Genomic DNA, 27694 nt, shown 5'->3' with positions numbered 1-27694 from the left:
GACCGCGGCGACCCGGCGGGAATCTGCTGCTTTTTACATCACAAATAAACAAAGAAGCCAAGCCAAACTGTTTTGCCCCCTTCGTGCCAAGAGGGATCACCGAGCGGTCCAGCTCAAAACCAGGCTTAGCTTCCTCCAGAGTCCATGATGGCGTTGTCACCCCCTCCCTCGTGTACTTAAGTCTTAAAAAGAGGGACGCCAGGGACAGCGTGAATGTCACCATCGCCCCCCCGGCTGCCAAGATAAGTTCTCCTCCTTGATGGCCAAAACACAAACGGGCACCGATGCTCACTCAGAAATAGGCCACTTAAGGATGCTGCGTGCGCATGTGGGCGGCCGTCATAATCGCCCCAATCAAGACTTAACCCCCCCCCCCACGATAATCCTTAAAAGCAATTTTGATCAGCATATGCTGGCGGTGCGATCACACGCAACGCAGCTCCGGTGCTTTTATTACGGCCGTGGGGAATTTCACCCAAGTAGAAACCAATCAACAGCACTTCAAACGAAGGGGGTCACATGATCTCACGAGAACGGGGCAGTCACTAGCCAATCACAATGTCAACATTCCGCCATTGCGCCTATCGCCATTCCGAAGGATGACGGTATTATGGAGGTGGCGGCGTGCCAGCATTTAGTGCTTTACGGCCAGGGGAGGCTTTGGGGTCCAACCGACCTTGACGTCCCCAGCATCCGCCGGCGGCATCCGCCAGCATCCGCCAGCGACAGGTGGATGTTCCGGGGGGGTTTCCCAATCAGGAGATGTAGTCACTCTACATTACATCGACTTTCTTTCGAGTACTTCAAAATAGCAACAATGTACAAGATCTCCTGAGACTAAAACCTGACAAAAAGGTCAATCATAAATTCATTCATTAATCACCCAATAAATGATATCAATAAAAATATGTGCATACGTGTCTATCCTTCTCATCTCCAAACAAGCAGGAAGAGCGTTCACTCTGGTTTCAGCACCTCAGTGGTCTGTTCCATAGAACAACGGCATCAACGGAGTGAGCTCTGTTATCAGTCATAAATAAACTCTTGTCTTGGTGGGTGGAAGAGGGGCGGCTAGCAAGGGGGGCAATGTAGTAGAACAACATTTATTCATGTTTATATTTCTGGGTGCCTGGAAGAGATTTTTGGAATTCATTATTCCCAGTGGGAAAATTTGCTTCAAGAATTCAGAAACCAAACCATCAGCGAGTATCCAAAACGTGGTTTTCGTGTGCGTAATGCAGTACAAAAGCCAACCAACGAGAACAAAGAGGAACTGCGACGACAACCATAGAACAGGAAACGCCGCGAGGAAAGCACCCGGCTCCTCGATACAAAATATTCACGATTGAAAATACGCAGAGTACTCCTCAGTATGTTACGAAGTATGAATGAGTACGAATGCGGGGCGAGCGAGCGACTCACCGTTGAGGCCATTGGGGATGCTCCTGTGATGGTGGGGCACGGACAGGTCGTCCATGGACCTCCTCATGGGGGGTGCGACCTTGGCGCCCTCGGAGGCGGGCTTGTGCATGTGGTTGTGGTGGTCGGGACTTCCGGTACTGCCGGCGCTGGACGTGCTGCTCCCGTCCCCGACGTCCCGGACGGTACCGGTGCCCCCGTTCAGGTTGCTCAGGCTGGACTGGCTGTCTATGGAGCTCCTGGACCCGGCTCCGTTCCTCTCCTCGTCCAACATGAGGATGATCTCCTTCAGCTCGGTGTTCTCCCTCAGCACGCTCTCCTGGTTGGCCTCCAGCTCCTTGAGCTTCATCATGTAGGTGCCCACCTCCTTCCACATGGCGCTGGCCGTGTAGCGGCCGAAGCGCTGCCACTCGCGGGAGAGCTTCTTGCCCTTCTGCCGGTCGTCGTCCAGGAAGCAGCAGAGCTCGCGGAGCTCATGGTTGTCGTCCTGCAGCTTCTGGTTGACCTCCTTCAGGCTGCGGATCTCATGGAGGTGCACCTGCAGCCTCCGGTTGATGTCCTTCATCATGTTGCCGTGCTCGATCATCAAGTTCATCTTCTCGCCGTCGACCCGGCGAAGCCTCCGGAGGAGCTCCTCCTTGCCACAGCGGAGCAGCTCGTCGTCCGTCAGCTGGCTGAGGTCGTCGCCCGGAGACTCGGACTGGTTTTTGGCCATGACTCGGTGCGGAGGGGTTGAAACGGCAGACAAGGGAAGAGCTTCAACCGAGTCTCAACTGGGGGATCGTGTTCAAACACATAACGGATGTTAAAAACGTCGAAAAACCTCAATTAGCAAGAATATCCGAGCAGGTCGAACGGCGCCGGGCCGAGTGTTGTCACCGAGCAGCCCTCACCGAACACGGCTCCATTTGAAGCCAAGCATCGCACTCAGCAAGCTAGCGGACGGTCTGGAGAACATTCCAGCAAACGGCCGAAACAGGAGCCCTTCTTCGGCCAGCCTCGCCGCCTGTTCCCGGGGAGCTAAGCCTATTTTGCGGGATTGGAGCCTCACAGGAGCGGCTGGTTAGGAATTAGCTGTGGCAACGCCCCCTCCTCGTCCGGACGCGGAGATCTGAACGCGGCCAAGGAGCTTTGGACCGAGACGGCCAATCAGCACCGGGAGGGAGGGGCGGCAGGTGGGTAGGAGCAAGTCCCGCGAGATTTGGTGTCTTAAAGGCATATGATTGACAAGTGTACAGACAACACGGCCGAGCAGCACTTTGCACTGTAAAAACATCCACGATGATAAAAGAGATTGTAATAGTACGACTTTAAAGTGTATACTATTTTATTACAGAGCCAGATGACTTTGATCCATTGAGTCACTCTGTTACGATCAATCTGTTCAAATAGTCTTACTTAGTCTTACTTAGTCTTACTTAGTCTTACTTAGTCTTACTTAGTCTTACTTAGTCTTACGCTTCCTGTGTCATTGCAGACACAATATTAGGTTTTGCATGTAACCTATGTAACTACTTCATTGCGATATTCTCATGTTGTCTGTCCGTCCAAGGACTCATGGATCATAGCTTCATGGGAATAAACACGAACATGAGGATAATAAAGGCCAAAAGTAAACATGTTAATTTATGCAAATAAGACAGTAAACACATGATGTGCTATTCCTAGTAATGCTAATTGAATTAGGGAGAGACGTCACACATATTGCTGATAATGTGACATAGAATAACCTCTATACTTATTTCTTACAATATATAACACCTTTATTAGTACTTTTAGAGTCCTTATTATGAAAGTAGCGGACAGTTGATGCAGTTGCAGCGCCCCCTTGAGTGCAGTAGCAGAAGCAGGTGGGGCAACAAAATGGGGGGGACTCAAAAATGAGACAAAAAAAATCGATTTCATTCTTTAGAAGTATTATTTAAAGGATTGTTACAGGCAAACAAGTCCTCCAATGTAAATCACATGACTATATTATTTTCTATATTCTCTGACTGAGACTAATATGTGGTTTGCTCAATAGAGATTTAAGTGAGAAAAGGAAAACATTATGTTCGCTAAAAGGTGCAATTTTAAGCTTAAATGTTTTGATTGGATGCAAGCTGACAATAAAGGAAAATGAAAGAAATAATACATTGATTTAAATTGTAATCCTGCTATGCTAATCCTGCTATGCTAATTGCAACCACCCTCCCCAATAGCTAATCTGGAATAAATCATTCATTTCCTTGCACCTTCCTTGGTGTCCCCGCCTCCTGCTGGATTCATGCTCTGTCCTTCCTGTGTCTGATGGAGCACACCACCCCGCCCTTGGGCCTCAGGGTGCCCACGTCCAGGATGTCAAAGCTCTGGTCGGGCGTCAGGGTGAAGTCAAACCTCTGCAGGATCTTGGCCATCACCACTTTGGCCTCCATCTGCCCACAGCAACAAGTCACAGGTTACGTCGCTGCATCCCTGCTTCTCCTTACTTTGGGGTTTTAGGCACCTCAGCCAGGTTCTTTCCGATGCAGGAGCGCGGGCCCAGGGAGAAGGGGAAGTAGCAGTAATAAGGCCTGGCAAAAGAAAATACCAAAACATATGATGCGTAGGAAGGAGCCACACACAAGAAAACAATGGCAGCAATTGGCTTTTTCTTGTATTAAAAAGCAGCATATTACACCAATAAAGTATAGAATAAAGTAGTAATATTATCAGGAGGAAGATGTCTTCAATGAGGAAAGAGTCAGATTATGATCATGTTTCTTATCCTGTAACTTTGCATTTTGGAGAAATGATGTGAAATGAGCAGAAAGAAAGCCTCTGGGGGAGACCCAGCACCTCCACATCTGAGGCCATGTTTCAGTCAGAAAGGAGAGAGGTCTTTCCCCGGGTTCACGAGTGAAGGAAGGTTGGGGGGTGGGATCAACTGGGGCCCCCCAGTAGGGCCGCTCCTTCCCGGGGCAGACCTGGGGCACACTGGAGGGGTCATGTCTCACAGCCTCGATGCCCCCACCTGGTGGAACCGGAGGGTGTGGCCAGAGACCGGGAAGTCCGGTCTTCCCTACTGAAACCGGTGCCCCCTCCACCCATACCCAGGTAAGCGGATGAAGATGGGTTTTTAGGGAGAAATTAGTCATATTACAATAAAGTCTATTTTTAATAAGGAAAAATGTTGAAATATTACAAAAATGAAGTCATAATTAGGATTGAAAAAGTTGTCATTTCAGAGGAAAACTGTCATAATATTATAATTGCTTTTGTCTATTGTAGCTCTAATTAAAACCCCATTAAGATCCAAATGTGCTAAAGGTACAGTCTAGCCTTTTCTACACTGCCCTTAGCATTTGGATCAGGTCTGGATTAAGACCAATAAAGTATTTTTTCTAAAAGGTCATCAAACAGTACCATTATGAGGCAACATTGGACTTGCCTCACTAGTCATGTGGTGGTAAAAGGAGATGCTTTGTGGAGATAGGACATGATCTGAGTTCCATCCTATGAGTTTATTCAACCAGGTGACTTACTTGGGAGCATCGGGGTGAAAGCGCTCGGGGTTAAATTCCAGCGGGTCCTTGAAGAACTTGGCCATTCTGCCGCACATGTAGGAGCTGAACTGAACAACAAACGGTTAGTTCTTCCAAAACTCTTGTGTGTTCGCGTCAGTCATGGCTTACGACGATGCCGGCGCCTGCTGGTACGTGGACGCCATCGATGATGATGTCGTTGGGGAGATCACGGGACGTTCCTGGAGCTGTTGGGTACAACCTTAAAGTCTCTTTAAGAACCTTCAGGGGACAAAGAACGTGTTTGACAGTCTGACTTCTATGGTGGTTACTTGTGAGTGAAGAAAGGCGTACCTGCGAAAGGTAAACTAGCTTGCCCAGATCGTCGTAGCTGATGTCACGTTTCATCCCAATGACGTCGTCCACCTCCTCCTTGGCTCTGGCAGACAAAACACAATGTCCAAGACCTTTTTCTCTTGTCCTCTTGTGTTCTTCTTCTCACTTGTCCAGGATGTCAGGATGTCTAGCGAGCTCCATGATGCAGAAAGCCAGCTGGTTGGCCGTGGTTTCCTGTCCTGGAAGGTGACAAAGGGATTCATACGGGACGCATACGGGACGCATGCGGGCCGAGCCACAAGAACCATGAAGAATAAAAGTCTCACCGGCGATGAAGAAGGTGACAAAATTGTCCAGCATGACCTCTTGGTCCTCTTTGGTCATGCTTTCCTCTGAAATGAAGACATAAGAGTGGAGTGTCTGTGCTTTTCATTCTGGTTCATGCACTTTATGGACCCACCTTTGCTGGCCGCCTTGATGATTTGCGTGAGGATGTCTTTGGGCACGTCGGCGCCGCTCTCCATGGCCACCTTCCTGTTGTGGATCCACTGGGCGCCGGTGGAGCGCAGCAGCTTGCACGCTTCCCTCACCTCCTTGACAAAGGCCCAGTTCTTGGGGTACAGCTGGAACATTCCAAGGTCAAAACACTTGAAGTAGTTCAAGTTCATGACTGCTGTTGAAAAGACGTGGTTATACAAGCCGTGTCTGTGTAGCCACACTTGGTACGTACACACGCCCACAGATGAATAATAGAGTCAAACAATGAGCGGACCGGTCATGTGTGTAGTATTACAATATGACTTTTGGTCCTGTTAGTGAAATACTTCTGTTTGTATGATGTATTTCATGCTGTCATTCCATGTACATGACAGAAGGACAGAATGTGGTCCATGGAGGAGCCGCCTTTTGCTCAAAGCCTACTGGAGTAGGCTCCTTCATACCTACTGCTAACAGACAGTCCACAAAGTGGACGGAGCACTGAAGTGTTTGCTCATCACATGTCAAGCAGAAGGGGGCAGGGGGGTTAAAGATGAGGTGTTCAGGGTCCGCCCAGCCGGTCGGTAGGAGGCCTTGGGAAAGACCCAACTGGGTGTCCGAAACACATGGCTGCATGGCCAGCAACATGACCATGAAGTCCATGATTGACAGGTGTCGGAGTGCCCCCGGTGGTGCTCATCGTGGGGGTCTATTGAGCGACGCTTTGCCTGGTGCCTCACCTCGGAGGAGCTGTTTGTCTTGGCTGGCCCAACCAGGACCATAAACCCCTGGGCTCATCGGGACCCCACAAGAAGGCGGCAGCCCAGAGTTGTGGCGTACCTGAAAGAAGGTGGAGCGCACGCTGATCAGCGTCCCTTTCAGACACGTCTCGATGGCCTTGGGGAAGAACCAAGTGTTCTCCTGCTCAAAATCCATGCCGAAGGCAACCTGATCGTCAGCAGACAGAAACATCTTTCACTTCATCAGATTGATTGCAAAAACGTGCCGAGCGAGCCAGCTACCTTGGCGATGACGTCTAAGGTGACGAAGTTCATCATCGGCAGCACGTCGGCCTCCCCTTTTCTGTCAGCGATATCTGACAGTTTGGTGCTCAGCCCCTCTGCTCGCTCGTTGAACGTCCCCATCATGCTGCGCAGATACCTGCACGCACATGCACGCACACGCACGCACATGCACGCACACACACGCACACACATGCACACACACACACATGCACGCTGCAAATATTGTATGGGGATGAAACCCTGACCAGAAGCCCAGCTAGGGCGGCCATCTGTCCCCGGGGGTTGAGATGGAAAAATAGAGCAGCAGGTTAGAGAGTAGATCAAGCCAGAAAACAGGAGTCTTCATCTTCATCCGAGGAACACGGAGGAGCGTCTCAGTTCTAGCTGTACCACCCGTGTCAGTGGAGGCCCAGGCACCGATGACATTGCCAGGCATCCATTTCCTGACGGGGGATGGTCTGTGGGTTGTTGCCGTCCACGCTCTCCTTCCGATATCCCCGCAGGAAGTAGTCGGCAGCAGCGCTATGAGCTGTGAGCGCCATGTGGAAACGGGAGCTAACACCAATAGCATCGTTCACCGGCAGGATGGCGCACCTCCACCTCCCTTTCATGGAGATTCCATGGCCTGCCCACGCTCCTGATCTTTCTTCCTGTTTGTTTATGTCGTCATACTTTTATCATTCGTATTCTTTCCAATTCACACAGTAAGTGTGAGTATTTGATGTGTACAAATGTACAAATGTACAAATGTACAAATGTTTCACATCTCTTGCCTCCCCTTCCCTGAGCCTATGATAATATCTTCTATTGATTCCATTTAAACTGTATGATCTATGCCGTGTATCAACTCATATAAACAGGCGCTCCAAAAGCCTTCACACGTTCCTTCACACGTTCCTTCACACGTTTCTTCACACGTTCCTTCACACGTTCCTTCACACGTTCCTTCACACGTTCCTCAGCATCTGGCAGAATTTGCTGTTCTTGATACTCGTCTTATTTGGGAGCTAAAGGGCAGGTCCGGATCCAAGACGCCACCAAGGTTTCTGAGTACTGTGGAAGGTGGGGTGCAAGCCCATCCCGGCCAGTATCAGTAGGGGGCCGTGGACCACGGACTATGATTTCACTTTGAACTGAGTTCAAACGTTTGAGCTCATCCAGATCTCGACGTGTCGAAGACATGCCTGGAGTTTGGACAGCTGATTGGCTTGGTGAGGGTTCATGGATAAATAGAGGCACGCAAAGCCCTTAGTGGAGTCTTTTCTAAGGAGGTAGCCTCGGGACCAGATACAGTACAGGTCCCAGCACAGAACCCTGTTGGACGCCATGATGGAAACAAACAAATGAAGGAGGAGAGATGCCTGGCGTCGCTATGGGCTTTCTTCGCCATATCTCCAATACCGCCTTCCTCCATTTGCACCCACATGATCGGGGGGGCGCCCTATTGGTGTAGCCACACGGTCAGGGGGGCCGCCCTATTGGTGTAGCCACACGGTCAGGGGGGCCGCCCTATTGGTGTAGCCACACGGTCAGGGGGGCCGCCCTATTGGTGTAGCCACATCTCAGGCAGATGATTGCTAAGCGCTGCAAAGAACTCACAGGCTGCTGAAGGGGGGGTCTATGATGCGTCGTTGTTTATACCCCAGTTTGTGGTCCCTGGCCAGTACCAGCCCATTGCCTACGAACCTGCGAGTACAAGGCCAGGAAAAGATGATTGTCTTCCTCTTGTTATCTTCTCAACGTGTATGAGCAGCTGACCTTTGACCAAACAGGCTGAACATTCGTCCGTAGAGGACGTGGTCTTTTGGATACTTCGGGGACATCAGGATTTCCTGGAAAAGAAAAGTCAATCAGAGGGAAAAGGGAAAATAAAGGACAACACAAAATGACACAAACCAACCAACCTGACTCGAAGCCACTACACACGAGTTCCTCGTTGGTTCTTCGTTGCTTCCTCAGTAACTACTGTCTTTGTGCAGAACGTGAGACCAAATAAAGTATATCTTTGTACTAGCATGATAGCATAGCACGGGGTTTGCGCTACAGGTAATGGATTGTGGCGGGGCGGCCATTACGGCAAAAGGTAACTACAAAGGTAGTGTTGGTCGCATGTCACCGACATGTCACATGACAGCAATCAGCTGACATGAAGTCAAAGAGTGCAATTCCCCTTTAAGGGTTTTCCTTTAAGGACAGGATAGTCGCTAGACCTGCTTTCAAGGTAAACTTGTGCAGTACTGCTGTACAAGCTTCTAGTACAAACGTTACCTTGGTGGCCTCCGGGCTGGTGGTGTACACACGTACATGGTGCAACACGTTGATCCTGTACACGGATCCATAAGCTTCTGTCCTGCAAGTCATGAGATGGAACACATTGGAAGTTTATGGATAAATATATCCCGAGTGCTTACCATTCCAGAAACAGGTTGTGCGCGGTTCCATCCTTTGCGATGATCCTGGACAAAGCCGGGACATGTCCGAAGAAAAAACTACAGAAACCAGAAAACCAGGTGAGGTGAGGCGAGGTGAGGTGAGGTAAATAAAGGTTTACCTTTCCCGCGGTGGTCCAGGTATGTGGTCATACTTCATGTGTACATATTTAAGGTAGACACAGAAGCCCAGCAAGGCCACCAGCAGGACCACCAGCAGGACCACCAGCAGGACCACCAGCAGGACGGCCACGGCATGAAGTGCCAGGAAGAAAAGAGACATTTTTCATGGACTAAAGTCCTCCTGAAGTTGAGTTCGTCTGGCGTCCTGCCGTGTTGAAGAATAAAGTGAAAAAGGAGGCGGGGAAGGGGGGGGGGGGGGGCGTAACTCCCTGCTGAGTGTTACAGTAAAATGTGTACACCTGGTACACAAATTAGTACCCCTAGCGGCGCCCTGGGCCACATTTTTACGGTTTCAAGGTAAACTACGACACGAGAGAGTCACCATTTGAAAAATGAGTATGAGTAGGAGGGGAGGTGGACGTAGTACTACGTGGAAATACTTTGTCATGGCCTACGTCATTCCTCGCAGTCAGAGCTGGACTTGTGGACTTATGTGTGCTGGAGCCTATCCCAGCTGTCTTGGGGAGAGGCGGGGTCCCCCCTGGACTGGTGGCCAGCCAATCACAGGGCACATATACGTAGACACTAGCAATGAAGCTAGCAGGTTTTGGGGGAAAAAACTCATTGAAAAACTTGGCTCTCTTTTTGTCATAATAATAATAATAATAATAATAATGATGATGTCAGTAACACTTCACAATAAGGTACATGTAATCACAGTAGCTAATGAGGAAGGAACCTACTACGGAACGCTACCCCAACCACTGCTCCTTAGTGCCTGACCAACTTTACTAATGAGCTCATTTGTGTGTACTTTATTGTACTTTATGAAAAGTGAGCCCACGATGTCTTGTTCCCAAAACACCAGTCGTGTGTCACAGTTGTTTCATGAACATAAACACATCGTGTCCAGCTTCATGGTAGTGATGATTGAGATGATCTCCCTGGACTTGAGGTGGTCCCACATGGACACAATAAAAAGGTGCGAGTTCTTGCTGGCCGAGGAACCGCTAACAAGTATATAACAATGCAGTGTGTTCTTTGAGCCTCCATCACAGTCTGGGGCAACCGTGTCCTACAATGGGGCAACCGTGTCCTACAATGGGGCAACCGTGTCCTACAATGGGGCAACCGTGTCCTAGAATGGGGCAACCGTGTGCTACAATGGGGCAACCGTGTCCTAGAATGGGGCAACCGTGTCCTACAATGGGGCAACCGTGTCCTACAATGGGGCAGCCGTGTCCTACAATGGGGCAACCGTGTCCTACAATGGGGCAACCGTGTCCTACAATGGGGCAACCGTGTCCTAGAATGGGGCAACCGTGTCCTACAATGGGGCAACCGTGTCCTAGAATGGGGCAACCGTGTCCTACAATGGGGCAACCGTGTCCTACAATGGGGCAACCGTGTCCTACAATGGGGCAAGCACCTGCTGTAATTACAGATAGCGACCACCGAGTGACGCTGTTTCTTTGTGTGTATTTTTCTTGTTGCGTTCAACTAATATTTACTATACTTTCAAAGTACTTACAAATAGAGAAACCATTTTTAACTGAGCCTCAGTGACAGTGTCGATTTGTAAAATGACGTATTTTCTTGTGAAAAAATAAATATGTATATACACACACACACCAAGAAGACATTTCCATTGCGGAAGTACAAGCTGAATTACGGTAATGACGCAAGGTACGCGCTTTTGTTGACGTTTGCAATAACAAGCACTTTAAATTCACCCTTGGTCCAAATGTTGGAAGTGGGTGTGCACATTTGACTGGAACACCCAGCAGGACGCTGTGGCCCCGCCCCTTCCGCCTTCCTCTTCTCAACACGGCAGGACGCCAGACGAACTCAACTTCAGGAGGACTTTAGTCCATGAAAAATGTCTCTTTTCCTCCTGGCACTTCATGCCGTGGCCGTCCTGCTGGTGGTCCTGCTGGTGGTCCTGCTGGTGGCCTTGCTGGGCTTCTGTGTCTACCTTAAATATGTACACATGAAGTATGACCACATACCTGGACCACCGCGGGAAAGGTAAACCTTTATTTACCTCACCTCACCTCACCTCACCTCACCTCGTTTTCTGGTTTCTGTAGTTTTTTCTTCGGACATTCCTTGACTATGTTGAGGACGATGGAAAAGGGGGGAAACTTGCATGACCTGCTTCTGGAATGGTAAGCACTTGGGATATATGCATATGAATATACATATGCATATATTGATCCTACAGGCCTGCGTGTCCTATGTTGTGATGGTAGGGCAGAAGCTTATGGATCCGTGTACAGGATCAACGCCTTACATTCCGTACTTGTGTGCACCACCAGTCCCGAGGCCACCAAGGTAACGGTAGAAGGTCATGTCACTGTCTCTACTCACGCCTTCACTGGATGGTGTTCATCCATGATGGAGGTTTTGTGGACCAAGCAGCCAGGGAGAGGGCAGCTGCCCCCCGAGCCGACCTGAAGTGGTCATGTTTTTCCCAGTTTCATCAATTAGACGCCATTTCCTCGTCATGGCTTCTTATTTCCACGATCTGGTCTCAGCTCTCCTTTTCGAGCGGCCATGCGAGGAAATAAGAGATGCTTTTTAAATATTATGACATGAATACATATTTGCAGGAAGTCCTGATGTCCCCAAAGTATCCCAAAGACCTCTACCTCCACAAACGACTCTTCAGCCTGTTTGGTCAAAGGTCAGCTGGTGCACATTGAGAAGATAAGAAGAGGAAGACAATAAACGACAGCTTCCCTTCCTGGTGTCCTCGTGCAGGTTCTTGGGCAACGGGCTGGTGACGGCCAGGGACCACGACCAGTGGTATAAACAACGACGCATCATGGACCCCGCCTTCAGCAGCCTGTGAGTTCTTGCAGCGCTTATCAGACTATTCCTAACGTGATTGATGGCTTATTCCTAACGTGATTGATGGCTTATTCCTAACGTGATTGATGGCTTATTCCTAACGTGATTGATGGCTTATTCCTAACGTGATTGATGGCTGCAATGCCGATAAGGAAGTGTGCCGCCCTCTTAGGCCTGAGGCCAAAGATTTGTGGAGTTGCTGGAAGTTTTCATTGCTGCTAAATGTTCCAGGAGCTCCACAGGCACGGACGCTTTAGACCTTGGTCCTTTAGACCTTGGTCCTTTAGACCTTGGTCCTTTAGACCTTGGTCCTTTAGACCTTGATGACGCCAGGTTGCACGACATAGCACCCTGCCTGCTCCTGCTCTCAGAACCAGCTTTAATCTCCAAGATCTGCCACAAGCGTTCTTGTGGCGTCAGACGGCTTCCAGTCTGGTTAGGGGGCCTTCGTGGCACCGAGTCTGCACTTTTTTTAAGCTTTTTAGCAAGTGATTCTGGTGGCTCGGCCATTTTAGATCTTTGAGAGGTGACTGCTGCGTTCGGGGGGGGGCTGTCCTGATGTGGTTTACCTGTCTGCCTTACTGTGGGACTTGGGGCATCGTGCATGTGTGTGCAGGTATCTACGCAGTCTGATGGGGACGTTCAACGAGCGAGCAGAGGTGCTGACCTCCAAACTGTCGGAGGTGGCAGACAGAAGAGCAGAGGCCAACATGCTGCAAGTGGTCAACCACGTCACCTTAGACGTCATCACCAAGGTAGCTAGCTCACCCAGCAGGCTTTTCCATGTCATCTGATAAAGCCAAAGATCTTTATGTCTGCTGGTCAGGTCGCCTTTGGTGTGGATCTGGAGCTCCTGGAGAACACTTCACTCTTTCCCAAGGCCATCGAGGCGTGTCTTCGAGGGATGGTGCACAATGTGCGCAATGTCGCCTTCCAGGTACAACACAGCATCGCTTAGTGTTGACTTTTGGTTTCTGGTCTTTGGCCCCCGAGCCCTGCAGAGATGCCGTTTACACTTTTGCATCTTAAACGACGATGAAACCTTCCAGCTGTACCCCAAGAACTGGGCCTTTGTCAAGGAGGTGAGGGAAGCGTGCAAGCTGCTGCGCTCCACCGGCGCCCAGTGGATCCACAACAGGAAGGTGGCCATGGAGAGCGGCGCCGACGTGCCCAAAGACATCCTCACGCAAATCATCAAGGCGGCCAGCAAAGGTGGGTCCATAAAGTGCATGAACCAGAATGAAAAGCACAGACACTCCACTCTTATGTCTTCATTTCAGAGGAAAGCATGACCAAAGAGGACCAAGAGGTCATGCTGGACAATTTTGTCACCTTCTTCATCGCCGGTGAGACTTTTATTCTTCATGGTTCTTGTGGCTCGGCCCGCATGCGTCCCGTATGCGTCCCGTATGAATCCCTTTGTCACCTTCCAGGACAGGAAACCACGGCCAACCAGCTGGCTTTCTGCATCATGGAGCTCGCTAGACATCCTGACATCCTGGACAAGTGAGAAGAAGAACACAAGAGGACAAGAGAAAAAGGTCTTGGACATTGTGTTTTGTCTGCCAGAGCCAAGGAGGAGGTGGACGACGTCATTGGGATGAAACGTGACATCAGCTACGACGATCTGGGCAAGCTAGTTTACCTTTCGCAGGTACGCCTTTCTTCACTCACAAGTAACCACCATAGAAGTCAGACTGTCAAACACGTTCTTTGTCCCCTGAAGGTTCTTAAAGAGACTTTAAGGTTGTACCCAACAGCTCCAGGAACGTCCCGTGATCTCCCCAACGACATCATCATCGATGGCGTCCACGTACCAGCAGGCGCCGGCATCGTCGTAAGCCATGACTGACGCGAACACACAAGAGTTTTGGAAGAACTAACCGTTTGTTGTTCAGTTCAGCTCCTACATGTGCGGCAGAATGGCCAAGTTCTTCAAGGACCCGCTGGAATTTAACCCCGAGCGCTTTCACCCCGATGCTCCCAAGTAAGTCACCTGGTTGAATAAACTCATAGGATGGAACTCAGATCATGTCCTATCTCCACAAAGCATCTCCTTTTACCACCACATACTTGGCATAGTCCCACAGTACTATCTCCATGATCACATGACTACAAGGCAGCTTTGTCTTCTACTTTGACAACATGGACTTTGTCCTCACAAGTGATTGTAATGCTGCCATTCTAGAAATAATATCTATTACTTTTGTGGTAAAAACATTTGTTCTCCCAATAAATAGAAGACTTTCTTTTTTCTAATATTGTAAGAAGAGCGCCTTTATTATCAGAACTTTCTTGGATAAAGGCAATTGTAATATTACAACTCTTTCCTCATAAAAGTTGACATATCATAAGTAATTATATTTAATAATAATTATTAGATAATTAAATAATTAGAATTATGTATAATAATTCATATATATATATATTATGATTATATTATTATATTATATTATGATATATTATGATAGAATTAAATAATTATCCGTTTCCCCGTCACAACTTATTCCTGGAATTCCCGGACACCTTTTGTCACAAAGAAAAAGTGCATGACTTTCTTTAAGGTGTATGATTTCTTTTGCCAGGCCTTATTACTGCTACTTCCCCTTCTCCCTGGGCCCCCGCTCCTGCCTGGGAATGAACTTTGCTCAGGTGATGACCCCCCCCCCCAAAGTAAGGAGAAGCAGGGATGCAGCGACGTAACCTGTGACTTGTTGCTGTGGGCAGATGGAGGCCAAAGTGGTGATGGCCAAGATCCTGCAGAGGTTTGACTTCACCCTGACGCCCGACCAGAGCTTTGACATCCTGGACGTGGGCACCCTGAGGCCCAAGGGCGGGGTGGTGTGCTCCATCAGACACAGGAAGGACAGAGCATGATTACCGCCTCTTTCTATGCAAAGGAAGCAAACATCGATGAGTTGCCACTATCGGTGGGGGTGGTGGGATCACAATCAGAATCAGCCTATTCTTTTTTAATTTCACTTTCAATGTCAAACTCTTTGAGGTTTAGATGTCACTGTATATCGACATAATGTATAAGTCTGCAGGTAATCTGGTGGCATCTACTTTACTGTCATTTTCATCAAAACTCTGCTGTGACGTCACTGAGGAGACTGTAGCTGTTTCTGGGACAGGAGCCAATCACCGGCGATCAGCCACTCACGACGAGCTTGTCGACCCCTCACAGGAGGTCCTGATAAATCATGATATAACAGTAGACAACCTGACTCATTACTTTTACTGTCAGCATAACGCCGTCACGGCACGCAAGGGAGGGGGCGGGATAACCACATAAGCGATGAGGATTGGCTAGGGTTTTAGTCAAATTGCGTCTTCAACCAATCAGAGCACGTGAGTGGGCGGGTGTTTAGCGCCCGTCCAAACAGTTTGCCAAATGGAAGTACAGACACTACTTCAACCTCGTTGATGTCAAAGGTGAAATGTACATTATGTCCCCGAAAAAAAACTTTGTCCACGTCTTGTGTGAGCAAACAATGGTACCCGTCTTTTTGTGTTGTCGTGTTCAATAAACGGAGCCTTCACGTCCTCTCAGGTTCCTGAGTTTTTGTTCCAAAGAGCGACTCTAGAGTACTCTTCTCGCTATACTGTACAGTTAGACGTTTTATTTTACAAGAAACATTTTACAACTGATAGAATCAGTGAGCTTCTGTAAAAAGGTTTCGTGAAAGTCTACGGTAGTTGAAGATGAACGTCAAGGAAAATACACTGAGAGCAACAGCGCCGCTCAGTGGTCACCATCAGTAATTACAACAAGCGCGAGTTTCATTAAAGGATACTGTATTCATACTGGAGAATGGAGGTACTTGGGATAAAAATAAAAGAAGTTTACAGAGCCAAATCGAGAGCATATTTATTCTCCAAACATCCTGAAAAATGAAAGGACACCAGGGTCACTTCCAATATGTATTTGTACAGTATTTTCTTAAATCAACTTCACTTTTCTACTCATTTTTGTTTGGAAATGTCTGAAATATTTGACCTTGTTGCCATATTCATATGTTTTCCTCAACCCTATTGTCCAAAAATGACAACTTCCTTCTGTTTCTCAGATTTTGACATAAAAAACAAACATTGAACTAAAGTACAAACTTATTCTTGTAAAAGTACAACTTTCTTTCTCGTGTCAAAAGTTCAATATCTGCTGTTTTTTTTGAATATTTCAATGTTATGCTACTAAAATGCTATTTTTGCTCATTATGTTATTCTTCACAAGTTTTAACTTTTACTTCGATTACAACGTATTTCCTCATAGTATTTTATGCTTGTAAAAGTACAGCTCATTTTCCATTTTTGCAGTTAAACATGTATAGATTACGTGGGCCGACGCCAAAAAGCCAAGAAGGAGCCAGCCACCATCCTGGTGTAAATGCTGGTCAAAGATGAAATAAAGCCAAAGGGCAACACTGGATTTCTGACCTATTTCATCAAAACCATATGGGATGGCAGTACGACAGCATGACGTTGTGTTGTGTTATGTCACGATGATCATTTTGTCTTCCATTGCAGGCAGCTATGCAAACTGAGAGACGCGAAAAGAAGCGCGAGTGCGATATTCAAGTCAACGAAACAAACAAACATGGCCGTTTGTGTACATGCAAAGCACCTTGAGGAGCAGCTGTGTGTGACATCATTCATCATCAGCCTTCCGTCCCCCTAAAATCATCCTCGGCTCGTCCCGGGGACCGTGAACGTCCTTCGAGTTTGGTCTGCAAGCGGCACCTGATCCAGTCATCATCTGGAGGAGGCAGCATGTGGGTGGGGGTGTCGGGTGGGGGTCCGTGGAGTCCCGCTTCTGCCTGTCGCTGACCTTCTCACTGCTCCGTTGTTTTTTCGTCTCAGTGTCAATGCTATGCTGTTCTTAGCAAGCTGAGCATCTCGGCGGTGGAGCGGCGTGGGGGACGGCTCACATGAAGTCGTCCGAGTCGTAGCCATCCTGGCCAGGGGAAGATTTTGGAACATGAACTCCGCAAACATCCCAACACGCCGAGATGTGCGTGAACGAGGATCGCTTACCTCGTTGGTCTGCATCTTTTCACTCTTCATCAGTGACGTGTAGTTCCTGATGACCAAACAGCACAGCTTTCATTTCACCAACATTTATTGGACGAAGGAATGCTGCTGTGTGGGGAGATGCTTTCGTTTTTTGTGCCCAGCCTTTTATGTTGCTTTCATTTTTTCAAATTAAAAATAATTGATACATTTATTTTTATGTACAGTTCACATTCTACATATTTGTTCAAAACTGCTATTTGGTCATATGAATTAATATCAAATATTAAAACTGAAATGAAACCATTAAAAATACTAAAGAACAAATCATACGACAATATACTGTATTTCTCATCACCAGCCACAGCAGCATCCACAGCAGCATCCACAGCACCATGACTCACTTGAGCTCCTCCAGCTCCTTCTTCTTCTTCTGCTCCTCCTTCTCACGTCTCTTCTGCTCCTGCAGCAGAGCTTTCTTTTCGTTCCTCTCCTCTCTGTCTCGTGACTCCTTCTCGGCCGCCAGGTCCGGGTAGCGCTCGTCTTTGGTTTTCTCCAGACGGTTCACAATCTCATTGACCTTCTTCTCCACCGCCACGGTCTTCACCTGCGCACAAAGACGGATATGCCGGGGCAGCGGGGCAGCGCTCAGGCCTGAGGATTCCAGCGGGACGTGTTCTGACTTTCCTACCTCCTTCTGTCGATGGAAGCCAATCTGTCCGACATCCATGTCTCCCGTTTTCTTCAGGTTGGCCCACGGCGTGTAAACCACGTTGATGTTGTTCATCTTGCAGCCTGATGACCACAGCACAAATACATCCTCACCGTCGTCCAACTTTCGTCCAACGCAGCACGTCTTTGAACACATCAGTAGTGTCCGGGGGCCATCTAGGGCCCGCGGCACATTCCAAAAATACAATTGACAAACACAACTAAAAGAACAACAGAAAAAATGGAACAGCGCAACCATTTTACAGGACTGGACAGAAGCGGTACTGCAGCACCACTTTCTATGCTCCCCAATCAAATGGTTCCCTCAAACGAAGTTCATTATGGGAACAATGTTTGGTTTTTTGCATTGCAAACATTGACACATGTTTCTGAGGAATAAAGTTGGAGTGCTAATTTGCTGCGTGGTGAGTTTAATGTCGCCTGTTCAGGATGGGAAACAATGCTCCTCATCCCGGGAGCTGATATACATATTCTCCCTATTGTGTAATTGTGATTTGTACCTTGAATGCTGTTGTTTTTCACCAGCTGCGCGCAGTCTACCAACACTTCCGGGGGGATATCGTTTATGGTGTGACCCTGACAACAGACACATGCATCACTTATCACTATTGTGAGCTGACAAATTTGTGTACTTACAAGAAATAAACGCTAACTCCTGAGTGTTTGTTTACCTTTGGCAAGCGGAGATAAACGTGAGCTGAAGACAGTTTGTCCACATGGAACCTGAATCATATCAGAAAAAGGCATATTTGGATTTCTATGTCTACAGACTGTATATTTTGCATATATATACACAATATAGTACAGGTAAAACGTGTCTTATATACCACGATAAAGAGAATAATGCTCAGTTTTGAACTCACCAGATGTCTTCAGGCCAGCCATACTTGATGAGATCTTCATCTGTTTGCAGCGCAGAAGAACAAGTTCAGTTTCAACGGGTAAGCAAAAGTAAACATTTGCGTGTCGTGTGGGTCGTCTTATCTTACTTTCATACTTGTCTTTGCCCATGTAAATAGTGTAAGGGGGTTCCACCACTGAAACAAGACAACAGTCCTAAGTACCAACATGGACGCTAACAAGACAGTACTAGCTAGCAATGTTCACAAACTTACCGGAACTTGTGAAGTAAAACACCATTTTCGTCCAGATTTAAAAAAATACCTAAATAACAAGAACGAACGTCTATCTTCAGCAAGTAAAGACCTTAGTTTATACAGCTTCGCCTATTTTCATTCTGCTGTCACTTCTGGCGTGGGGTGAGAAATTGACCCCGGAAAATGTTATCAGCTCGCGAAGACACCGGATGAACTAGTCTACTTTTCTCCAAAATAAAAGTACACAGAACGCTCTTTGTTCACTATTTATATTTGAGGATAATAATATGTTACCGATATCTGCTGCAATTAATAGCATATTTCATACTAAACTTTTTAATCGCACCAATTTCCGTCGACTCTTGTTTGCTACGCTAATTCCGTTTCCGGTTCGGTCAAGCGCGCGCTCTTCAAAACCCAGCGAGGGAAGTCGGCCAGGAGACGCGCCAGTGCCTGACTTACTTTTCCAGCATACTTGACTCCAGCTTGTATTTGTCTGAAGAACCGCACCGGCATTTTAGGTAAGTTGTTGTTTCGCCATTTTAGACATCGATGTTTTATTTAGAAAACTAGCTTTAGCTTACGCCTAACGACTTCGCTGTAAGTGAAATTGTTCTATCCATGTTTGCACGTAAAACGAGGCAAATAAGTCACGTCTGGGCTGCTTTGGCTCAATACAATTTATGTTTAGCAGTTATTGGTGCGCAAACTGCTTCATACCGGTGGTTGACAGGTAGATTTGGGCGCCAATTGTCCATTCGGCACAACATTTGTACCCATTGTCTCTGCTAACACGCTAGCAATGTCATTTCAAACAAAGTCAGGTTGAGAAACGGCATCTCTACAGGCCATCTGCCATCTAGTGGGCCACTATCTATGACACCGAAAGGGCCATCTACCATCTAGTGGGCCACTATCTATGACACCGAAAGGGCCATCTACCATCTAGTGGGCCACTATCTATGACACCGAAAGGGCCATCTACCATCTAGTGGGCCACTATCTATGACACCGAAAGGGCCATCTACCATCTAGTGGGCCACTATCTATGACACCGAAAGGGCCATCTACCATCTAGTGGGCCACTATCTATGACACCGAAAGGGCCATCTACCATCTAGTGGGCCACTATCTATGACACCGAAAGGGCCATCTACCATCTAGTGGGCCACTATCTATGACACCGAAAGGGCCATCTACCATCTAGTGGGCCACTATCTATGACACCGAAAGGGCCATCTACCATCTAGTGGGCCACTATCTATGACACCGAAAGGGCCATCTACCATCTAGTGGGCCACTATCTATGACACCGAAAGGGCCATCTACCATCTAGTGGGCCACTATCTATGACACCGAAAGGGCCATCTACCATCTAGTGGGCCACTATCTATGACACTGAAAGGGCCATCTACCATCTAGTGGGCCACTATCTATGACACCGAAAGGGCCATCTACCATCTAGTGGGCCACTATCTATGACACCGAAAGGGCCATCTACCATCTAGTGGGCCACTATCTATGACATGTAGAGTAACCCAGTGCGGGTGCTTTTCACATAACATCTGCGTGACGACTGTATGAAATAATTCAAGAGCTTTCTATTTCTACATTATTTGTATATAATTCAGTGTCGCATTGCTCCCAGCAAACACTGCAAGGTCTAGAAAATGGTGCCCATGACCACACGCAAGAGAAAGCTGTCCTCTGTGGACAAGGACGGGTGAGCCACTGTCTGCACAGAACACTTCATAAACTGTTGGTGTTGAAGCTGAGGAACTGTCTTTGTCAGTCACCCGACCAAGAAGGGCTTGAGGGAGCAGACGTCCCCAGTGAAGAGCTCCCCTAGGAAGAAGCCACACTGCTGTTTGAACATGGAGAACCACCCATCGCCACAGAAATCCCCTCGTAGAGCTGCAGGTATTTGATGGAAGAAGTTCAGGAAGCAGCGGCTGCCTTCATGATGACTATGCATGCTCCTCAGGCTCTCCATTCAAACCTGCAATGGTTACCAGCTCCTTCTACGGCGCCAAGAAGACAGGCTATCTCACGCCGTTGGAACGGAAAGCTGTGAAGGAATGGCTGCCTTTTCCTCCTCCAGCTCAGGTCCAGAAGCCGGTTAGGAAAAGCAACAAAAAGGGAGTGAGAGGAGGCAAACAGACCAAGATGGCGGCAGGCACGATGGCCATCAAAAGCTACGCCGCCTCCACCAAGACCATCAAGTTGTCCAAGCTGAACCGCAGCAGGTTCGCCACTGCTTCGTTACGCCGATAGGAGTTAATGTTATGTTTACATCTAATGTTTCTCCTTCAGTAATGCCAACGCTAAAACATCACCCGCTGCCGCCAGCAAGCCAGCAGAGCCCAAGAAGGCCATCACCGTCACCTTCAGCAGCCTCAAGCCCAAACCTAAGATCTTTGTGGGAGCAGCTTTCTTCAGCACGGCCAAGAAGCCCACGTCCATGTACAAGAAGTCCTCCGCCAAGCCGACCGCCGTCCAGGGGAAGAGCAAGAGTCAGCGGCCTGAGCAGACACAGGAACATCCAGCAGAGGCGAGTAGGACTGGATCTCTAATGGAGCCTAATGCAGGAAGTGACGGCGTTTTTGTCCGGTTCTTGTCCAGACTTCCATCAAACCCATGGAAAAGGAGACGGAGCCACCGAGAACCAAGTTTGACCCGACGCACTGGTTTGACTCCTTGGAGGACCTGCCTGGGACCCCACTCAGGTACTGCACACGTCCTGTACCCAATGACTTGGGTGTAAAGAAAAGAAAAACATAATGAAATGACTGATTTTAAATAAGTGGACTGCAGCCTAATGGCCTTTGGAGAAGTCAGGTCCCTGGTGGAGACCCTGGGAGACCCCTGATAAAACGGCACCCTATTCCCATCATTAGTTCCCCAGACGTCCTGCTGGAGAAGGGGATCACGAAGGAGCTGAAAGTTGTGCTAAAGAGGACTCCAACAGCGGCCAGTGGGACATGCGTGTCTTTCAGCGCTCGGGTAGGTTCCACCTTCATTCTGGGTGTTGAAGTTCACGTCATGTTCATGGACGTCATTTCTTGTCCAGGATGATGCATCCAAGCCTCTTCTGGATCTCAGTGATGAAAGTCCTGCCAGTGCCCCCTCCACACCGCCCAAAGGTAGGCCTGACAGGGCAAAAGTAATGGGACACCACTCTTAATGGCAGATTACATCATCTGAATCTTTTCATTCATGGTGGAAGATGGTCGTCCATCAGTGAGTCACAAATAGACTTAAGTTCCCACAGACACTTTGCAATTTTCCCTGATGAGTGGAAGCTCCTGTAGCGGCAGAAACGTCCCGATTTCCTCCCTTTCACCTGAGGTGTCCTAATATAGTCATAAGTAAATCCATAATTGTGTTCACACAGAATGGGCCGCTGTGTATCCCATCTTCAGCTCTGCTTCCAAGAGGTGAGCAACCTTAACTCTTCATGGGAATGTCACGCCTCGTTTCTTTGTGCCGACCCACAAACTTTCTGCCCTATGATGACAAAGGTCAAAGAACATGCGACCTCTGCCGTCCTGCAGCACCCCCACTGGCCCGGCATCCACGGCCAAGGAGCGATCGGCACGCAGGAGGAAGGACAGGCAGGATGATGACCAGCTCGTCATCGTACGTTCACCTCCGCTATTTCACCTTGCTAAGTTGGCTGCAGATGCTGGATGTTTCTGGGCTGCCTTGCCCATATTGCCCCATATTGCTCCATGACGCAGACAGAGAACCCTCCATACGTGGAGCATACAGAACTTCCACACAGCTCTCCACTGCCACGCCCTCGTACGTTGGCAGAGGACGTCCTCAAGCATTCCAGCATGGCGCTGTCCAGAGCCTCGGCCCATGATTTACAGTCGAAGAGGCCGGAGGGACTCTGCTAGATTGGAATTCCAAATATCATTCATGCCATTTTGAGCTCTCAAGTCCGGTGGCTTCCCTATCCTACGGTAAGCCAGGAAGCCAGGTACTTTAAGTCACTGACACCCTGCCTTCCTGACTGGTGGCTGCTTTAGGGGACGCCGTACGTGATGACCTCGGTCTTCATCAGGCAGGTGCGAGCTGTGTAGTCCAGGTCTGCAAGGACTACAGCAGGCTTCTTCTTGACCTCCTAGCTGTAATGGTGAAGCCGAGCCTCTGCTCCCTCCCAGTCACTGCTTTGCCATACGCGTAGTCCGGAGCTAGAACTATTAGCCTATTTGCATATTTCTGATCCAAAGGGGAAACCAGACAGCGTCGTGCCACCGTGTGCCGGTACCGTTGTCAGCGGAAATGATTATTTCTCTGCCAGTTTGTGTCCAACAACGTGGCAGCTCCAGTGTCCAGTAGTCGCACGTACTTGAGTGTTTTTGGTACATTTTCGGCCATCAGGACGCAGGTCAGAAGCAGTTTGGCGCCACCACCTGTAGCTCTTGTGGAATGGTGTACAGTGCAGACAACCCAGAGGACCACTTCCAACATGACCAGTTCCACCAGTGCCTCCTGGACTCCATCAAGTTTGTGGTGAGCCTCCCTACAGCAAAGTCGAGTAGAACATAGAAGATGAGTAACAAGGTTTGTCTTGCAGGGCTGGAAGAAGGAGAGGGTGGTGGCCGAGTTCTGGGATGGAAAGATCCTCATGGTCATGCCAGATGATCCCAAATACGCCATCAAAAAGGTTCATTCCCGTTAAAGGCCGTCACGGTGATGATGCTTGTACAGATGAGTCTGTGTTGTGTTGCGTGGCAGGCTGAGGATGTGCGGCGGGTAGCGGACAACGAGCTGGGTTTCCAGCAGGTGACCCTGAGCAGACCCTCACAGGCCAAGACCTACTTGTTCATAAACAGCGAGCGCATGGTGGTGGGCTGCCTCGTGGCTGAACCCATTAGACAGGTAATCCAGGAGGCAAAATGGCTCAAGGGAAGTAACGACAGGCCGGTGTGCGCCACTATGGTTTTATGAGATCATTTCCTCGTGTAACTAGCTTGCAGAGAGCGTGCACCCCTCTTTTATAAATATGACACATTTCTATATTTTCTACGGCAGATGTCTGACTTCATACTGTCTCCTGTAGGCCTTCAGAGTCCTGGAGCAGCCGGAACAGGTCAAAGACATGACCAAGGACAACTTCATGGACCGACACCGGGCGTGGTGCTGCTCCACTGTCCCGGAGAAGGCGCTGTGCGGGGTCAGTCGCGTCTGGGTATTGAGCCTGGCGAGGAGACGGGGCATCGCTCGCCGTATGCTGGACACAGTCAGGTAGGAGGCCAGGCTCGGGCGGGTGCGTAAACCAGCTCAAATAAGCCTACTCCCGCTGATGGTCTTGTTTTGAAGGAGCACCTTCATGTACGGCGGCCATCTCACCAAAGAGGAAATCGCCTTCTCTGATCCGACGCCGGACGGCAAACATTTTGCAACGGCTTACTGCGGAACGGCGGCCTTCCTCGTCTACAACTTCATCGCCTGAAGCGATCCATCACCCGACCTGTGCTGGAATGACTCCAGAAGATGGCTGGGCCTACACATGTTCAATGTCAGCCAGTAGTTGTGTTTTGTATATTTGCTGTTTATTGGAGATTTTTATCCATGAAGTTTTGGCAACTTTCGGCATTGAAGTGTTCCTGACATTTGTTGGAAGAGAAAGCAAGCCTGCTAATCTCTACGTTCTAGGACTATAGCAAAGCGGTCTTTTGTTCAGCTGTTCCAGACACCCAACAAAAACCTACTGACATGCAGAAGATATAGGTACGTAAATATGTTGCTGGTGAGTGGATGGAACATTTGAGGAAAAACAACAATCATACGAAAACTTGGGATTAAAGATTTGACCCAACTTCCATCATTTTTATACTATTGTAAAAAGGCTAGCCCCCATTTCATCTTTAATGTTTGTCTTTGTTGCCATGGCCACAAGAGTCTTTAGTTAAAGTCCATTGTTTATTAAAAAAAAATGAATAAGAGACGAGTTGTGGGGTTGACTATGACCGAGTATTAGAGTAGCGGAGTTAGACGTATTCTGGTGACGGGATGTCGGCCATGACACGACCTTCCCACTGCATGAGTCAGCCATGGCATACTACCAACATGGCAGTGACAAGTTGGCCCATTCCATGTGGAAGTGGTACGTGCTATGCAAGAGGGGGCAGCGTATGGAAAATACTCATATTGGCAGGTCTATGTTATGGTGTAAATAGGTTTAATAAACATGTCTGAACCCCCTTGATTGCTTTCTGTTTGACAAAGCCGACAGCCAACATCAGAAGGAAAGGGGCTGCAAAAGCAAGATAACTTGCTTTGTGGCAAAATGGAGCTAATAAGGACTACAGGAGATTCAAACCGGAGTGGCTGCTGCTGTTTTGTCGAGGGGGGTGTTGCTCTCTAGCACCTTCACGATCTGGGCGGCCGACGGTCTCTTCTTGGGGTCCTCCTCTGTGCACACGTAGAAGAGCTCTACCATCCTCCTGTAGGAGTCGCCCAGTGCCTCAGCCGCCAGGCCGGGCCTCGTCCCCAGCCTGGCGCAGTAGGCGTCCTCGTCAAAGCTCTCCTCCATGGAGTCCTCTGAAAAGTACAGCCAAAGTGTTGAGGTGCTGCTGCAGAGCATTTGGACATAACACATTAACAATAACTAGTGCACGGCCCTACAAGTTTCCTACAACGTCACGTTCATCAACTTCTAGCGTTTTTACATCATAATATAAAATACATTTAATACATTCGGCCTCTGTGAGCCTGGTCAGGATAAGCGGCATAGAAAATGGATGGGTGGACATTTAGTCAACACCCCATCCGGGACCAAACTTGCAGCCTCTCCAGAGTTCTAAAGAATCTCACCTTCATCCTCCTCCTCCTCCCCCAGGTTGTCCATGTGAGGCATGGCCAGGGTCATCATCTCCCACAGGGTCAGGCCATAGGAGAAGATGTCAGCCTTGTCTGTGATGTTGCCGCCCTCCTCCAAGGCCTCCTTTGGGTTCCAGGGTTCCGTGCCGACGTACTCCGCCTCTGGATCCGACACTGACGCCGCCGGCCGTCAGACACAAGCATCTCTTTGTCTCGCATGTAAAAGGCCCTCTTCTTACCTCTCATGTTCTCGTCCAGGGGAAGGGACACGCCCACGTCGCAGATCTTGACCGCATCAAAGTCTCCCTTGATGACCACGTTGCCAGACTTCATGTCTCCGTGCAGCAGCCTCCTCTCGTTGTGAAGATACTGCAGACGGCATGGCTTAGAAAGAAGCAGCCAATGAGATGACAGGATGGATGCCCTACCTGCAAACCCCGGGCGACATGAAGAGCCACTTTCTCGATGTGGGCGGCAGGAAACGCCAGAAGGCCTTCTTCCTTCCTCTTCTCGATCAGGTCATTGAGGGACCGCTCTCCTCCGAACTCCATGGCCAGACACTTGGATCCGTCCTTGGCTGTGGCTAACGCACGGAACCCTGCGTGATCGCCACCATGCTTAGTTTCTTCTTTCACGACACGCACAGCAGAAGGTCTGAGTCGTGACGTGCGAGAGTGCTCGTCACACGACAGGCGTGGGCTGTGTTCCAAATTGGGTGCGTACTATGCGTACTGCGTACTATGCACACTGCGTGTGTACTTCTTGAGGCTGCAGAGAGTGTGTGTGTGTGGTGTGTGTAGTGCTGTCCCAACCAGTTACTATTGTTACATTCTTACAAGGACCAGGGTCACAGGATCAACGTGCCGGCCTGGACATGTGGACACATGCATGCGTGTTTTCCTCATCTCGGCCTCTAGCAACATTAGTTCTGGTGACAGGCCCAGTCAAAGCACCTGTTGAGCACCAGCGTGTACGTGCGGAACGCAGGCTAGGCTCACCAACAATGTTGGGATGGTTGATTCCTTTAAGGACCTCGGCCTCCTCGTTCAGACGCTTCTGGTAAACTTGCACCTGTTTGCTGGCACATTTGCTGTTCATCTTCTTGATGGCCCAGGGAGACATTTTCCCCGGTCTAGAATAGAAGATGTGAGGAAACGATCACTGCTTATTCTCGAAGCTCTTGGCCGTCTTCTCACCTGTCCATGAGGTAGACGCTGACTCCTGTCCCACAGCCCAGCTTCTTCATGAAAGGGGAGGCCGGGATGTTGATGGGAGTTCCTCCTCCCCTTCCAACGCTCCTCACTCTGGACCTCTGGGGGGTCTTGAATCCCTCCATTCTGTCCAAAAGAAACCACACAGCATATGTATACGTCTCGAAAGTGAGTATTAAGAGTGACCGAGTGCTGTCCAACGCAACATTAAGCACAAGGGCTAATGCTAACTAGCCAGCTAACCTTCCCTGGAAGAGTTCCAATGGCGACAAGAAGTGGTATTTGGTAGTGTAGTGTTTAAACAAACAGCTAACCTCTACGTTACCTGTTTGCGACTCGGCTTCACAAACTCTTAGCTTCGACGAGAACTTAGCAAAAATCGCGCCGAAAGTTCAAAAAATACTGTCGACGGGCGAAGCAGCCTACGGGCGCCTCTGAGGGACATAAAGGCAAAAAATAAAACAAGGACGCTAAATGAACGCAGCAGAATGGGGTACACTATTCCGCCATGTTGGTGAGCAAAGTTGTACGCTGCTATACCGAGATGAAATAGATGGACGTTATTTGGTAAACACAAGCTTTCTCTCTCTTGTTTATTTACAACAACCGGTGTTATAAATGAAAACATTTTTATCACACATACGTACATGTCTTTTTGGGGGTGCA

General features: G+C 48.7%; 6 protein-coding genes across 8 annotated transcripts in view; 2 read left to right on the top strand and 4 right to left on the bottom strand.

The window, feature by feature from the left end:
• ccdc85cb (coiled-coil domain containing 85C, b) overlaps positions 1 to 2561 on the bottom strand; it is a 35244-nt gene extending 32683 nt beyond the window's left edge. The window contains exon 1 of one of the 2 annotated variants that reach the window (XM_058078178.2): positions 1423 to 2561. In XM_058078178.2, coding sequence (XP_057934161.2) covers positions 1423 to 2134 — 712 coding nt within the window. In that variant the 5' untranslated portion in view covers positions 2135 to 2561. The remainder of the gene's footprint in view (positions 1 to 1422) is intronic. The other variant, XM_058078187.2, reaches the window with a different exon arrangement.
• Positions 2562 to 2866: 305 nt separating this feature from the next.
• On the bottom strand, positions 2867 to 9502 carry LOC131132474 (cholesterol 24-hydroxylase-like). The gene is made up of 14 exons (XM_078794742.1): positions 9291 to 9502; positions 9008 to 9089; positions 8498 to 8571; positions 8339 to 8425; positions 6737 to 6875; positions 6555 to 6662; positions 5698 to 5860; positions 5564 to 5629; positions 5404 to 5476; positions 5256 to 5340; positions 5073 to 5183; positions 4923 to 5011; positions 3905 to 3971; positions 2867 to 3833 (listed from the first exon to the last, which is right to left on the bottom strand). The coding sequence occupies exons 1-14, from the start codon at positions 9449 to 9451 to the stop codon at positions 3684 to 3686; spliced, it is 1455 nt and encodes a 484-aa protein (XP_078650868.1). The 5' UTR covers positions 9452 to 9502; the 3' UTR covers positions 2867 to 3683.
• Positions 9503 to 11111: 1609 nt separating this feature from the next.
• Positions 11112 to 15856, top strand: LOC131132466 (cholesterol 24-hydroxylase-like). 2 transcript variants are annotated; one of them, XR_013629448.1, is made up of 15 exons: positions 11112 to 11319; positions 11382 to 11459; positions 11544 to 11625; positions 11904 to 11977; positions 12055 to 12141; positions 12761 to 12899; positions 12971 to 13081; positions 13194 to 13356; positions 13425 to 13490; positions 13578 to 13650; positions 13714 to 13798; positions 13871 to 13981; positions 14048 to 14131; positions 14730 to 14796; positions 14872 to 14954. XR_013629448.1 is itself a non-coding variant. In XM_078794740.1 (15 exons), exons 1-15 carry the CDS (start codon positions 11171 to 11173, stop codon positions 15019 to 15021), a joined length of 1524 nt encoding a protein of 507 aa, XP_078650866.1. In that variant the 5' UTR covers positions 11115 to 11170; the 3' UTR covers positions 15022 to 15856. The 2 variants fall into 2 exon arrangements, 1 of the variants encoding a protein (XP_078650866.1); XM_078794740.1 differs by having other exon boundaries at positions 11115 to 11319; positions 14043 to 14131; positions 14872 to 15856.
• ccdc25 (coiled-coil domain containing 25) lies at positions 15840 to 19320 on the bottom strand. The gene is made up of 9 exons (XM_058078212.2): positions 19002 to 19320; positions 18876 to 18923; positions 18750 to 18789; positions 18558 to 18609; positions 18387 to 18462; positions 17846 to 17949; positions 17559 to 17761; positions 17179 to 17224; positions 15840 to 17098 (listed from the first exon to the last, which is right to left on the bottom strand). The coding sequence occupies exons 1-9, from the start codon at positions 19024 to 19026 to the stop codon at positions 17069 to 17071; spliced, it is 624 nt and encodes a 207-aa protein (XP_057934195.2). The 5' UTR covers positions 19027 to 19320; the 3' UTR covers positions 15840 to 17068.
• Positions 19321 to 19356: 36 nt separating this feature from the next.
• esco2 (establishment of sister chromatid cohesion N-acetyltransferase 2) lies at positions 19357 to 25293 on the top strand. Its single transcript, XM_058078073.2, has 15 exons — positions 19357 to 19504; positions 20632 to 20706; positions 20776 to 20903; positions 20968 to 21229; positions 21297 to 21534; positions 21606 to 21709; positions 21881 to 21986; positions 22054 to 22126; positions 22378 to 22420; positions 22505 to 22622; positions 23373 to 23504; positions 23569 to 23658; positions 23730 to 23873; positions 24055 to 24239; positions 24315 to 25293. Exons 2-15 carry the CDS (start codon positions 20654 to 20656, stop codon positions 24445 to 24447), a joined length of 1809 nt encoding a protein of 602 aa, XP_057934056.2. The 5' UTR covers positions 19357 to 19504; positions 20632 to 20653; the 3' UTR covers positions 24448 to 25293.
• Positions 25160 to 27503, bottom strand: pbk (PDZ binding kinase). Its single transcript, XM_058078201.2, has 7 exons — positions 27354 to 27503; positions 27014 to 27154; positions 26816 to 26949; positions 26246 to 26415; positions 26057 to 26186; positions 25812 to 25991; positions 25160 to 25538 (listed from the first exon to the last, which is right to left on the bottom strand). Exons 2-7 carry the CDS (start codon positions 27151 to 27153, stop codon positions 25312 to 25314), a joined length of 981 nt encoding a protein of 326 aa, XP_057934184.2. The 5' UTR covers position 27154; positions 27354 to 27503; the 3' UTR covers positions 25160 to 25311.
• Positions 27504 to 27694: the final 191 nt, after the last annotated feature.

Source organism: Doryrhamphus excisus, linkage group LG11 (assembly GCF_037039965.1).
Source record: "Doryrhamphus excisus strain RoL-2023G ecotype Guam linkage group LG11, RoL_Dexc_Guam_v1.1, whole genome shotgun sequence".
Taxonomy (NCBI): Eukaryota; Metazoa; Chordata; class Actinopteri; order Syngnathiformes; family Syngnathidae; genus Doryrhamphus; species Doryrhamphus excisus.
This window is presented reverse-complemented; position numbering and strand designations above follow the sequence as displayed.

Coding starts and splice junctions, on each gene's coding strand:
- LOC131132474 (XM_078794742.1), bottom strand. CDS start 9,451: ATGTCTCTTTTCTTCCTGGCACTTCATGCCGTGGCCGTCCTGCTGGTG. Junction 8,572..9,007: donor CCAGCCCGGAGGCCACCAAG/GTAACGTTTGTA, acceptor TTTCTTTTCCAG/GAAATCCTGATGTCCCCGAA. Junction 5,341..5,403: donor CATCCTGACATCCTGGACAA/GTGAGAAGAAGA, acceptor TTTGTCTGCCAG/AGCCAAGGAGGAGGTGGACG.
- LOC131132466 (XM_078794740.1), top strand. CDS start 11,171: ATGTCTCTTTTCCTCCTGGCACTTCATGCCGTGGCCGTCCTGCTGGTG. Junction 11,626..11,903: donor CCAGTCCCGAGGCCACCAAG/GTAACGGTAGAA, acceptor ACATATTTGCAG/GAAGTCCTGATGTCCCCAAA. Junction 13,357..13,424: donor CATCAAGGCGGCCAGCAAAG/GTGGGTCCATAA, acceptor TCTTCATTTCAG/AGGAAAGCATGACCAAAGAG.
- ccdc25 (XM_058078212.2), bottom strand. CDS start 19,026: ATGGTGTTTTACTTCACAAGTTCCG. Junction 18,790..18,875: donor GGGCAAAGACAAGTATGAAA/GTAAGATAAGAC, acceptor CGCTGCAAACAG/ATGAAGATCTCATCAAGTAT. Junction 17,099..17,178: donor AAAAGATGCAGACCAACGAG/GTAAGCGATCCT, acceptor TCCCCTGGCCAG/GATGGCTACGACTCGGACGA.
- esco2 (XM_058078073.2), top strand. CDS start 20,654: ATGGTGCCCATGACCACACGCAAGAGAAAGCTGTCCTCTGTGGACAAG. Junction 21,987..22,053: donor GCGTGTCTTTCAGCGCTCGG/GTAGGTTCCACC, acceptor TTTCTTGTCCAG/GATGATGCATCCAAGCCTCT. Junction 22,421..22,504: donor TTCAGCTCTGCTTCCAAGAG/GTGAGCAACCTT, acceptor ATGATGACAAAG/GTCAAAGAACATGCGACCTC.
- pbk (XM_058078201.2), bottom strand. CDS start 27,153: ATGGAGGGATTCAAGACCCCCCAGAGGTCCAGAGTGAGGAGCGTTGGA. Junction 26,950..27,013: donor AGCGTCTACCTCATGGACAG/GTGAGAAGACGG, acceptor CTTCTATTCTAG/ACCGGGGAAAATGTCTCCCT. Junction 25,539..25,811: donor GGAGGAGGAGGAGGATGAAG/GTGAGATTCTTT, acceptor TGTACTTTTCAG/AGGACTCCATGGAGGAGAGC.